The following is a 13,996-nucleotide window of genomic DNA, read 5'->3' on the forward strand; positions in this document are numbered from 1 at the left end:
ACAAGGTATCCATGTGCAAATTTAATTCAACCAAAAATATATCAAAGGAGAAACTTCCACCATAATAACCACAAAATAAACATTAAAAATAACATTATGGAAGAAAAATCTGTCCTTCCTCTTCCCATACTATGGGAAATGTAAACATAGGTTAATTTCATCTGATTTTATGGAGAATCTGAGAAAGAAAAGAAGAAAAGAACAGATAAAAGGCTATTATCATTACATACTATTATAGCCACCAATCTTTTAGGGAAAACGTGTTGCTGTTAAGCAAGAAGTCTTAAAATCGTCCTTATTCAGATGAACCCAGAAGGACCCCTACAGTAACAGTTTTCAATAAAAGCTAAAAGGTCAGATGACAGATGACCAGACAGGGCAGTTATTGTGTGTGTGTGTGTGTGTGTGTGTGTGTGTGTGAGTGAGTGAGAGGGGTGTGTGTGTGGGATCAGAGTCATTGTGAGAACAGCGATGTTGTTGTGATGAAGGCAAAGAGGCTGTAGCCATTCAGTAACACTGTTTGCTGTGGTGTCATAGCATCTGGCTGTGAATTAGTCCATTCAGATGACACATGTGCTCAATATGCCGAACTGGGAACTTCCGAGTGCTCTAGGCAAGTGTTTGAACTAACACAGACAACAAGGGCAGACACTAGGTTCATTGTTGTCAAAGTTGAAATAGAAAGTAAACCAACCTCCCACAAGGCCTGATAAAAAAAAAAAAGCCACAGTTTCCTAAATAATAATGACCTAAATAATGTCATTAAACATGTGTTTGTTGTCCGTTTCATTAGAAAATCATTAATCGGTATTTTTCCATCTGAGGGTCGGGATTATATCGCTTATTTTTCTCTTCATTAAATCACTGGAGTTAGTGGAGACTACTGTCATGTTTGAACCCTTGCAACATCTGAATTGACTAGATTTCAGCCAAATGAGACGAAAAATGAAAATGCAAACATGATGGCCTCATAATGTTCCTTTTAATGCCATATTTGAGAATAATGATGGGAACAAGGCTTGCTTCCCACGCCCCACCGCTATTCACTGTAAACCGTGCAGTAACAACCAATCAAATGCTCGGATGTTAGCACATGAGGCGGCATCAGACAATCCAGTTGCTATTGGTAGCCAAAGATGAGTAATGTCAAGATAGTTCACTGGCATGTCAGCCTATTTAAACACTTGTCTGTTAGACCTGAATTCTATATATTGGCACAAGAGATTACAAACAGTACGAATCAGTAATTACTTATTGTTTTATCAAGCCGACAAGCCGATACACAAATGAAATAAATTTATGAGAAAGTTCTCGTAATATAAAGCACACAATAATTGGCATAGCAAAACTGAGAAAAAACTGCATATTAAAATGTGTGGTTGTCACGGCTATATCAATAACGTATGAAGACCCTAAAAGTTGCCGTATTCAGTAGGTATTGCTATTTTTAATAGGTAATATCGCAAATTTGAGACCGTGACCCCTTTATGTTAGCGAACCAGGAAGTGCGCAGGGGTGAACTATCTCATTTGGTCTGTGAGCTTTTGGCCGTCTGTAACAACAGCAGTATCAGACAAGAGATAACCTAATGATGGAAGAATTTGAAGGTGAGAGAAATTGTCGTCCAGGCATTTAGTTTAGCGTTTTATTGCAAAAATCGAGCTCACACCATGCCCGTTTTCATCCTTCCAGATTGGCGGATTCGTGACTATCTTAGCTTACCACTTTTTGTCAGCGTCCTCTCTTTTTTGTTTGGGATTTAGCCCAAGTAATGCTAGGTAACGTCAGGGCCAAAGATGAAGCTAGCTGCTGACTGTCTGTGAATGAATGGGTGTGATCTCTGCATTAGCCACAGGAGCTATCCAGTGTTAGCATGTCGTTAACTACTGAACCTTGACATAAATTAGCCAGAGCTAAACCACAGTACTGAAAGGAGCCTTTGGATGTTAATTGTGTTGAACAGTGCCTAAAGTCACTGCTATGTTGTCGATACAAACGGCGTTTTTTGAGTCTGTAATCTTAGCTAACGTAAATATAATGTAACTGTCTAACTACGATAACTCAGTTTTACAATTTAGAATTTATTGATGGTATGTAATGTATATAATGTAAAATTAACTTAACAAGGCACCAATTTATAACATTGTGGTTGAATCATTGCGGCAGCAACAATGCCTAAAACAAACAAGAAGGCTATCAAGACAACAGATTTATGCACCACTTTTAATGTATTTGCATCATTGAGTAGAGTAGTCCTCTGGCTTTTTGTTACGGTTATTTTGTTCACTTTAAGGTGTCTGACTTGAATGTTTTGTACTATATTCTTGAATTATTAAGATGTTATCTTATACAATACAGTATGTCATCTGATATGAATCATAAAAACGGTTTCTTTCTTTCTTTTTTTTCCGAAAGCAGTGCAGATTGTTTTTATTTTCTAGCTTTATATGCAGCATTTCATGTTTTTTTTCATGCTGTTTCAGTGTCTGGATATCATTCTAGACAGTAAAGTTATTGTTAAAACTGTAGTCTTTCATAACCACATTGAGGATCATTGCAAAAATATGTGTATGGGCCTATATATTTTTTATTTAGTATATCATATTCTGTATAAAGAATATTGACTGATACGTCATTATCAGAATTATTTTTACTCAACAAAAATATGTAACAGCATTGGCCCCAAAAATCGAGTATTGGTTGGATTCTAATGTGGCAGCACCTGCATCGACAGAGACCCCACCCTCCTCCCATACCTTCATATTTTCTCATTATTTTGCTAAGGACTGAAAAAAAAAAACCAAAAAAAACATTGTTTGTCTACACATGACATGTTCATCAGGAAGACAGAGGTAGCCAGCTGTGGCCCATCTCTGTTCTGCACGACATTTCACCTTCTTCACAATCAGAGTTTTATCTCTTACTCTTACAGACAGTGAGGCTCCTTCTGCTGAGGATCTGGTTCAGTGCAACAACTGTAAAAGATGTTTCTTCCCCAAAGTCCTGGTAAAGATGAGCACTCTGGTCATTTTTAACATCTTTTAACTGATGTGATATACTGTAATAATTAGAAGAAAAGATCATTGTTGTGAGAGCAGGCACATTGTGAAGCTGATGCTTGATTTAGTTCAGCTAAAATTTGAAACTGTGGTGAACATTTTTATGGTGACAATATTTTCCACAGTTATCAGCTGACATGATATCAGCTGTTTGGATGTGTCATTGGCTACAATCCAAACAGCCAGTAGGGCCCCGTGAAGAGCGCTTTATACAGGGTTAAAGAAAGTAGTAAAGCTATTTGTTAAAGCGATTGTGAAGGATTTTAGACCACTTCATGAAAAACCCTGGCTCAGGACCTGCTGAAGTGCTAAAATGCATTATCAGATTTAAAACTAGGAGTGCACATTGTAGATAATGGTTGTTATGTAATGGAAATTGTTACCAAGGAATCAGACTGAAAAACAAATGCTTGCTTTGTGCATGTGAAGTTATTTCAAAGGAGCCAACAATGAGACACTTACTAAAACACTTATTTAAAATTGATGATTGTGTGAAGCATTTTGTACACACTGCTGTCTATATAGTCGTTATACACAAAGACAGAGATTATTATGATGCATATTTGTATCACATCCACTGTATTTGCTGTCATCGTAACTTTCGCATTTTATTATGTCTAAATCATAATGCAGAATGCAGGGTTTTACCACATTAAAGCTATTAGAATTTCAATAATTGAAACATAATTGTTTCCCAGTAATGCCAATACACGAATTAGAGCCTTTATATAAGCACTCATCCTCATTAGTTGACAAAGACTATCTCAATGCATTAGAGTATTATTTTGTGTAGGGATAAGTGTGTGTCTTTACAGTTAGAGGTTAGGAGGTTTGAAACGATTCGAAACAATATTCAGTAGATTACTGCTATCATTTATGTTACACAAAAACAACAACTTTCTAGATAGATTTCATTTAAAAGAAGTGTTTGCATTCTTTATTTTGCAGCCACGGTCATTGTTTGTTATGTTTTCTGCCTCTTTCAAAAACAAAATTCTGGAAATGCTATTGAAACAAAAAGACAGCTATGATAAAGGAAATAGCATGATGGCAAACCGTGTAGAAACACATGAGGTTTTATAGTTTTGAAGTTATTGCATATTGTGCAACTTTTTTCTCTTTCTACAGGAGAGGCATGTTAAAATCTGCCAAAAGTCAACAACCAAAAGGAGGAAGATTTTTGACTCGAGTAGACAGAGAGCTGAGGGTACAGACATCCCCACACTCAAACCCATCAAACCAAAGGTAAGACTACATGTTCGGGGGGAAATAGAAATGCCAATTCACAACTCCAAGAGAGTTCAATATGATTATTAATAATAAGAAAAAAAAATACCCAGAGTTGTAGATCTCAGTCTGAAAACTGTTGCAAAATTTGATGAACTCAAGCTGAATTTTGCATGTTGGTCAAAGAATTTCTCTCCTTAAACTGTTTTGTATTATTAAGGTCAATTTCATTGACTTTCATGCTAAAAATTACCCATCCTCCTTTAGTCTGAAGCCATTCATCCATTAATCTATTCACACTATACATGTTTAAAATACAAGAGCAATGGTTTGGGCAATGTTAGTCTAGATATAAATATTCCATATCACAATTGAGGAGGTGGCAGATTTTTAGGCTGTGCAGCAGCATTACTGCCATATTTATAGCCTTGTTTATCCTGGCTCATCTGAACAATTGCTATAATTACATTCAACTTAGGTCACAGGAACCCAGAAGAGAATCAGCTGTTAAAATATACTCAAGCCTTCGATCATTACTGTGGTGAACAGCTCATGTTTTTAATCATTGCTGTTCCGTTTAGGACATTCAGTGTTCTGTGTTGGCAGGGTATTTTCACATCTAAATCACTTTTAATTGTATTTCAGTCACAAAGTTCATCTTCTACTGAGAAAGTAAGTTGATTTGTCTTTTTTTGTTGTCCATTCTTTCTGTTCACATGATTTTTAGTAGCACAGTTAATTCACTGATGCCCAAGAGGTATCACTTACTTGTTCTGGCTTTATAAATACTGATTTCCCAGCTTTGAATTTCTATCTTAACCAGACTGAGCACTGAAAACTATTGATGGTATAGTTTAAAAAACACTCAAGCTGTGGTGTTTTCCCTTTTTCCTACAATCTACAACTGCCAACATTCAAATGTATTCCATTATATTTTCATTTCTTTAACCATTTCTGTGCTGACAGAAATGACAGTCTTACCTCTATCTTTTCAAGCTGCTCTTATTCTTTTGAATCTATTGTAGACTCTCATTCTTTGACAACTCACTTTAACACCTCAGAGCTTTGTCATGGCACTACCTTCATAGAGGTTGTCATCAAGGCTCACGGCACTTAAAGGGATATTTGAATTATTTGAAGTGGGGTTGTATGAGGTAATTATATAGTCAGTGTATTGCCTACAGTGGCACAGCCAAGGATGGAGAAGCAGAGAGGACCAGCACAGAAGCTAAGCAATGTACTGCTGTGGACAGATTCAGCAGCAAAATACATGTTAGCCACTAAAAACATCCCATCTAAAACAACAATATTGATTTAGACCATATTTAGAATATTTTCATTGTTTGCACTCAGACAGCTTTTCTGACAGGGAACTGCCATCATGTCAACCAAATATCACTCTCTCCAAAGCAACCAGACACCTTAAGAAAAGTCTATATTTTTACCTAGCAGAATACAGGAGTTGGTGTACCACTGCCTTGATTGGTTAGTGTGTTTGTGTTATTGTGCGGATTCAGTGTTTTAAAATAATAGCTTGGTTTCAACAATGTCACTCAGTAACAAACTGATGCAGGCAACAGTAGACCAGAAACTCCAGCGCCACCAGTGGCTGAGCGAGAGAGAGCAATATTTGGTTTATATAATGTTGTATTTTTATGTCGGGAAAGGCTGTCTGATGGCAACGTAAAGTGGAAAAAGTATTCTAAATATAGTGCACACTTCAACTAATGTCTCGTTCTAATATCTACTATCTCATACAGCTCCACATAAAAAAAATCAAAACTATTCCTATAAGGCTTCTGGGAGTAGTAAGGAAGACTTGCTCATCTTTTGTGCCCACTTTGAACTTTTGCCTTTGAACTGTTGCCTGGCAGTTGTTGTAAACCAAAAAAAACCCTGTTCTGTCTGTTGTCTTGGCTTCAACTAACTGCTGCACACTCTCTCTATCTTCCCACGGGAGGCATGAACAGGACATATCTGTAGTTGTTTTGTGATTCTCTATGTATGACATAATTGGCAAAGTCATTAATCAGGAGCCAAAACCAAGTGTAAATGTAGTATGTACTACAACCAAATGTAGTATGCAGTCAAAATCTTGAAGAATTAGGAGTATAATGTAAAGACTGTTTGGTTGGAATGAATAAAGGAAAATTAGGTTCAGTTCTCTAAAAGTCATCTGTGTCTGCCAGAACTTGAAGACTGTAACCGTATAGGAGGAAGTAGGAAGTCAGCGGGGCTATCACGTTGCCACAGAAGCAGCTCAGTGGACACGCAGTGAACTAATTCTGTCAGGAATCATCAGCTTTAGATAAGACAAAGGCTGCCACTTTGGAAAGATGGGGATTCTTTCTTTAAGGCTGAATGGAAATAAAGTTCATTAGTTATGAGAGTCACAAGAAGCATGCTGTTTAGAGCTGCTTTCAGTCAAATGATTTCAGTTATTGTAATTACCAGCCTAAATAAAAGATAAATGACATCATCATCATTAGTTTTAGAGACACTAAAAGAGAGAGGATGTGACCCTTGTTTCAAAATATTCAGTTATCTTTCTGCTCATAAATAATGAAGACACATTCAGTGAAGTGAAAGTGAAAGACACCACAACAGAATGACAGTGATGAGGATAACCGTTACAGCAGATGCAGCTGTCCAAGGCTGTGGTAAAAATAAAAACATGCTGGTGTAACAGAGCATCTTCCCTGTGTTGCTTCCTGCCAGGCAGAACCCCCGAAGAAGCCATCCAACTGGCGCAAGAAACATGAGGACTTCATCGCTACGATCCGAGCTGCCAAGATGCTCACTCAGGTCATAAAGGACGGGGGACCGTTGCCTCCACCTCCACCTCCTACTTATGACCCAGGTAATACTTGGCTCTATTGAGAGTAGAATTAGGAAAGAAATGGAAGAATGGCTGTAAAAACCAAAATAGTCTGGGGGCTGTGCAATGTAAATAAAAAACAGAATGCAATCATTTGCAAATCCCAAATTAGTGTCCTCTGTTCCCAAATGCTTAATGAATGTTAAAAGAGAAGGTGATGTATTACAGCAGTAAACATGACCCTTTCCCAAACTTTTTGGAACACGTTGCAGGCATCACACTCAGAATGAGTCTACATTTATAAAAAAAATCAGTGACAATGTCTTTGTACTGTACTCAGTTGAATAGAGGTTGAAAAAGATTTGCAAATCACTGCATTCTGTTTTTATTTACGTTTTCCGCAGCATCCTAACTTTTTTGGAATTGGTGTTGCATTACTGTATTATGGTTACTATTATTGATATGTTTATATTTTTTGTGAACAAAACGGGTGCTAGTAATAGAAAATATTGCTGACGAAATGGAAATGGTTTTGCCTCAGAATGGGAAATAAATTAAAATGTAACATAGCTAAAAATATAAGTACAAGTTAAATCTTTCTAACGTACCAGTACTTACAGTTGTCAATATACAGTACAGAATTTATGTCACAGTCACACTTACATCTTCTCATCACCTGTTTTGTCCTCAGACTATGTCCAGTGCCCGTACTGTCAGCGGAGGTTCAATGAGAATGCAGCTGACAGACATATCAAGTTCTGCCAGGAGCAGGCCGCCCGTATGCCCAACAAGGGCAAGTTAGGAGACGTGAAGAAACCTTCTGCTCGCACACAGGTACACACAAGCAAACACTGCACCAGTGACTGGGTCTGTGCACACAAACAAAACAGTTGTGTTTTTGTTGGAAAATATGTGATTGAGGTTGCGTGGTTGAATTTTCAAATAAATTTATATGTATAATATTTGGTACCACATTAATTTCCCATCATATTTCTGGTTTTGCATTAAGCATAAAATATTTAAACATGTCCCTGTTAGTATCACATTATTTACGATTTATTAAATACATGCACACACAGGTATGTTGTTGCTTACAGCTTTCTTCTCATGATGACAGCAGCTTTGTTTACCCACGGTGTTCATAATGATTAGAGTGTATGTGTGGATGGCAACACGGCCACTCTTGTCCAGGTACTTGGCCAGGCAAGTCTTAATTCTATGTTATTGCCAATTGTTTGCAAATCCATAACAGTTCCTTGTCTGTTATTACCATGGTGAGACACCCACTTTGCAGCAGGCGTAGAATTACCACTGTCACTTAGCAACAGCTATGGCACATGACTGGGGAGTTAATTTGGCAGCCAATAAAAACAGCAGAGTCCAAACCATTTTGGTTAACGGCTCTGCTTTTTCCATCATGGTGAGAAATCATTGGCCATTCATCATTGTATTAGTTAGGTTTCGCAACATGCCATGGTGCATTTCATTTTTATGTTCGCTATGGATCTGTCAGTTTTTCCATTTTTCTAGCTTTCTCACATTTTATCCCTCACAGCACCTTAAGGCATGTCAATGCCTGTTTGTAAAGCTAAACCACTGCATATATTTGCATATTTGATATATCACAGTGCATTTATATTCATACACATGTACAGATACTGACCATACTCCACATATAGATATTAAGGATAGGCGGATTGAATTTGTATTTTTTTTTTAATTATAATTGATAATATATGAATACTTAACGTGGGTGCCTAGCCTGTGTCACATGACTGTGAAAACCTATGAGATAGCAGAAAAGAAACGTAACATGGTGTGGTGCTACTTTTCACCTATAGATAAAACTACAGCCAGATGCACTATTCATGAGAAGAAAGGGCCAGAACAGCAGCGATACAATTAACCTTTTCAAATATTTAAACACAACACACACCTGAAAGTTATAAGGAGCCTGAACAAAAACAATAAGATAGTTATTTATTTTATGCAACTAAATATTATTTTCATTCGCATTTAATCTGCAGATTATTATTATTATTATGATTATTATTAAAAATGCTCATCACAGTCTCCCAAAGTGATGTCTTCAGATTGCTTCTTTTGTCCAACAAACAGTCCAAAACCCAAAGACTCTTCATTTACTATCATCAGTGACGAAGAAAAGCAGCCAATCTTCACGTTTATGTAGCTGGAATCAGCCAATATTTGACATTTTTTTAAAAAATGACTGAAACAAATAATCGACTATCAAAAATAGTTGGCACCTAATTTTCTTTTAACTGACCAATTCACCGACTATAGTTACAGCTGTAATATTATTATAATTTCATTATAGTAATTCTGTAAAATACTGGCCAATTTTTTACACTTATTTGCTCAAATATTTTATTTAATTGAACTCATGTTTGCATTTCTAATGAATTTGTTGTTAATGTTAATTTTTTACCCCCTAAAAATAACCATTATTTTGAAAAATGTTCAAAAAGTGGTCAGTATCAGTATTGCTAACATTGTAACAAAAAGTACCAGTGTTGTATCGAATGAAAAAAAGTTTTGTATCACCCATCCTTAATGGATACATGTACTGAACAATCTGCCCTTGGTCAAGACATCAGAAAGCTCCAGTATAATGATACACAACCTATGTCTCCTATTCCTGTTTTCTCTGTCTTCCAAGTAGAGCAACTATTATCATCCCATGATAACAGCTATTGTTTAGTATTGCGTACTTATTTATTTTCCGCTGCCTCTCTGTCTGCCCTCAGTACAAGCCTCCTGCTGCTGTAAAGAAGGCCAACCCTCCTGCTGCTGCGTCAACCATCCCTTCAGCCTCCTCTCGTTTACCCCAGAGATCAGGCCTTGGACAGCCTACTGGTAAGGCCACAGCTGTGTTGATCGTGCACTACAGGTTTTTTTTTGCTTGTTTTTTTTTTTTCTTTAATGATATGTGATTTTATTTTTTAAACAGAATGACACAGGTTGTCCTACAATTATTGCATAGATTACTGTAGCTGTTTTCTCTCTTGCTTCTAGGAATCCCATCTAGTAAGGTCTCTTCTGCAGGTTCATTGAGGAATAATCCTTCTGGCCTCACAAGCCCTCCATCAGGGTGAGTGCTCACACAAAACACACATGGCACTGTAAGACACACACAAACAAGACACAGGCATTTTTCTTTACTTGTTTAGAATGAATTGATGACTAAGTCACTGTCGCTCAATTATGTTCTAACAATTTCAACATAGTACCAATCATATATAATGAGAGAAAAGTACATCAACGTTGTATCCCCAAGCCATATCATAAGTGGTCTCTGTGCTGCTTGTGTTCACTGAAATCTACTTTCTTCTTTTCTGGAGAAGTGTGTTGATAGAAAGACAATATTAACACCGTGACTTAACTGATACTGTCATAAGCATGTCACATCTGTGAAGATCATTGGTCAGTGGCAGCTCAAATGTCAGTCTCAGACTTGCAGCCCTTCGAGCAGTTTATATTTGACACGTCCTGTCCGTCTTCTCTTCATGTTGTTCCTCTCAGTGTTGGAAGTAAGACCCGAGCAGTGAGCTCTGGCTATGGCTCTGCAAGAAACACTCAGTCTGCTCTCAACAAGAAGAAAGTAGACGCCCACATATCTAGGTGAGCCCATTCACTTACACAATTCCTTAAGAACACAGGTGGGTATGAATGAAAAGCACATCAACACAACCACCATACAGTCTGATCTATCCTGTCCTCTTGTGGTTTGTTGGTGTATTACATACAGCTGAAAAGTCCATTCTGTAACCTGTTTCTAAACATACTCTCAAGATGTCACATACTTGGAGAATTTTACAAAATTCTGTATGAATTAGGATTAAGTTTGATGATATTTTATTTAAATGTAGTTTAGAAAGGTTTATTTAGTTTTAACCGATTCTTATGTGCATGTTCTAGCAGAATGATGCCTGAAACAAAAGAAAAAACGTACAGCCTGCATATTTATCACGTTGTTGTTATCTACTTGTGATCATATTGCGTAATTGCTTCTGCATTCAATTAATATTGGTTTATTTTGTAACTTTATTATAACTAGCTCTGAAAGTATAAGTCTAGGAAAAGTAATGGTAACATCCAAATGTATACAATGTATTTTTAAATATATGGTCAGGGAACAAACACTGCTTCAGAAAAACACTTTCTCATTACTACATCATTTAGGTGTAATTTTGATGAACATGTAAATTATAATGTACAGTGAGCAGGTCATTATTGTGAAATAAATCACAATAATGACCTGCTCACTGCGCAGTATTGGGTTGATCAAATTAAGCTAAAATGTGTGATGTACAATCACCATTGATGCAGAAAAAACACGTACCTCTGGTCAGTTTTATACTTTGATGAATAGGAGAATAACTTACTTACTTGAATATAACATGAAAATTAGGTCAGAAGATTTTGTTACAGCTGGTATGTTACATCACCATCTGTCTCATATTGACTTCTCTGATTCTCATAATAGATTTCGCTAAGTGTTGTAGAGCACTGGTTCCCAGCTTGGGGGCCCACCCCCACTAGGGGTCGCCAAAGCGTCACAGGGGGCTGCGAGGCCTTCTTGATATTAGCATATACAGGAGGCATTTCATTCATTACTGTGAATATTTTTGAAGCTTAGAACATTTGTTTTTAATCATAACATTTAAGATATACAGCAAAAAAAAATCTCACAGGATCAGGGAATGTTGAAGACCTGAACACAAGCTATATTCACAGATACTTCACCCTCTGCTAAACAACCTCGTCCTGCATTAAAAAACCTTCTTCTTTGCAACAACTGAAGAGTTAAAAGATCAATAGCTATTGTTAAAAACAACACAGTACAGAGAATTTCATAAATAGTTATCTAAAATATCAGGAAAATTTGTCTCAGATGAAATATTCATATGAAATAATCTGCTCAAAATGAACCCAAATCACTTTTTTCACACAAACTTCCTGCAGTTATTGAGTTCACTACTTGGTTTATTTGTACAGTTTATTAGTCATCCTGTACTGTTATTGTTATGTCACTCAGCCGGGTTTTATCAGTTTACTCAGGAAAAAGGCTGGGAGCCACTGATAATAGAGTATCTTAATCAATAGTATCACTAGCCCTGCACTTAAATTCCATTAAAACAATGTTTATAGTCTCTAATGTTGCTCTTTGGTCAACTACATTTCTCAGGAATGATGTCGATGGCGTGAACGAAGTTGGCAACGGAGGCATGAAGAGCAAGTTCTGTCATGCCTGTGGGACCAAGTACCCCGTTGAGTCCGCTAAATTCTGCTGCGAGTGTGGGGTCAGGAGGATGTGTATCTGACGGAGCAATCAGAAAGTAGGGATGCACCGGTACTCAAACTAGCATCAGAGGGTTTCACTACAGCTAATAAGAATTTTTAAATAATCTTATCTGTCTATATTTTCACACTTGGGTCTAATTTCACGGCAGTGAAGTTTTGTAATCAGCAGACCGCCCTATGCTGCTGTGTTTTCTTCTCTAAATGCTAAATGTGTAGGCTTTTTGGAATTTGCTGGTCCATACATGAAGCCTTGCTGAATACTGTACATTTTCCTGAACGTATAAATTTCGTTTCTATTTCCAGCAGCTCATACACATGAACATTATTGCTGTGAAATTAGAGGCTCTATATTACAAAAACTTAATTATGTTGACACTGGATGATAAAATTACCCAATAGGGCTGAGTCGTTACCAGCAATTGGTGCATCTTTAGGAGAGGTTAGAAAAGAGATGAGTAAGAGAGTAGATAAAAGCTCAGAGGTGGGTTGTAAAATGTCTAAAAGGAAGTAAAGGAAAAATTTTGGGTGACTCATTAGAGGTGCGTGTGATGTTCCCTGTATCGCAGTCCCCGGTCAACCATAACCTGAAATGCATTCCTTAATCCCATTCGCCTCTGCTTCCTCTCAAACAGAATATGTTCCTATTGAAGTGCAATATGATTGACTACTGAAGAAAACAATGTGGTTTTTAAAGGAAATGTGTTGGCATTTTTTTTGGAACAATATTTCCTTGTTTTTACAGGGACCAATCCAAAAATGAACTAGCTGTTTAAAGATCAGTGCTCCCTTTAAAGTCACTTTACAAGCAAAGTTTGTAACCATAATAGGCCTGACATTTCTAGACCAATGTAGCATTGACTCAAACCCTTTTATCCCCACGTTTTATACAATGTAGTGAGTTATTTATTTTCTTATTCCCTTTCATTTTTACTGAATGAACAATGACTGCACCTTTTTTTGTTAATGCTCTACAGATTTAAAATGTGTTTTTATTTGAATTTGTATGGAACCTAAATGCACCAGGATGAATTGCGGTTGTTTTTTTCCTTGACAGTGTTTCTATCAAGTCAGTGTTCAATGCATTAAGGTCTTTACAGTCAGTAGTAGAGACACAATATATAGTAAATTCCAATGCTCTGTAAGGATATGGTTGATCCCTCTGCTTGATATAACAGACACTAGTATGACCACACACTTCATTTAAAGGTGGGACACTGAGAGGGAAAGGCCTCCACTTAAGGTGCGTACTTAATGCTCATTAGCAGTGATTAAATATGCCAATCTTTGAGGAGGGAGGCATTTGTTCCAAGTTCCATGAAGCAAACGTTACATGACAAGAAATGTTGAAACAGACTGTATAAGTGTGGTTTCCTGTACTGATCCTGAACAGTTGTTGGCCTGGATACAGTTGTGCAATTAATGCCATATATACCCACCACCATCAATAAATTTCTCTGACAACAGATGTGATGGAGTTGTGAGTGTGTCTGTTGAAAAGAGAGGAAGTAGAAAGAATTACACTGCTGTAGTACTGTAGATCATTTAGGCTGAGTAGCACCAACAAGGA

At 37.0% G+C, this 13,996-nt stretch overlaps 1 protein-coding gene across 1 annotated transcript; it reads left to right on the plus strand.

Annotated features, from left to right (window-relative positions):
* The first annotated feature begins 1,591 nt into the window (after positions 1 to 1,591).
* Positions 1,592 to 13,677, plus strand: zc2hc1a (zinc finger, C2HC-type containing 1A). The gene is made up of 10 exons (XM_084710394.1): positions 1,592 to 1,607; positions 2,912 to 3,006; positions 4,188 to 4,304; positions 4,932 to 4,958; positions 7,005 to 7,146; positions 7,796 to 7,938; positions 9,873 to 9,981; positions 10,141 to 10,216; positions 10,648 to 10,746; positions 12,314 to 13,677. The coding sequence occupies exons 1-10, from the start codon at positions 1,592 to 1,594 to the stop codon at positions 12,447 to 12,449; spliced, it is 960 nt and encodes a 319-aa protein (XP_084566520.1). The 3' UTR covers positions 12,450 to 13,677.
* Positions 13,678 to 13,996: the final 319 nt, after the last annotated feature.

Source organism: Lutjanus erythropterus, chromosome 21, assembly GCF_056507025.1.
Source record: "Lutjanus erythropterus isolate fLutEry1 chromosome 21, fLutEry1.hap2, whole genome shotgun sequence".
NCBI classification, from domain to species: domain Eukaryota; kingdom Metazoa; phylum Chordata; class Actinopteri; order Lutjaniformes; family Lutjanidae; genus Lutjanus; species Lutjanus erythropterus.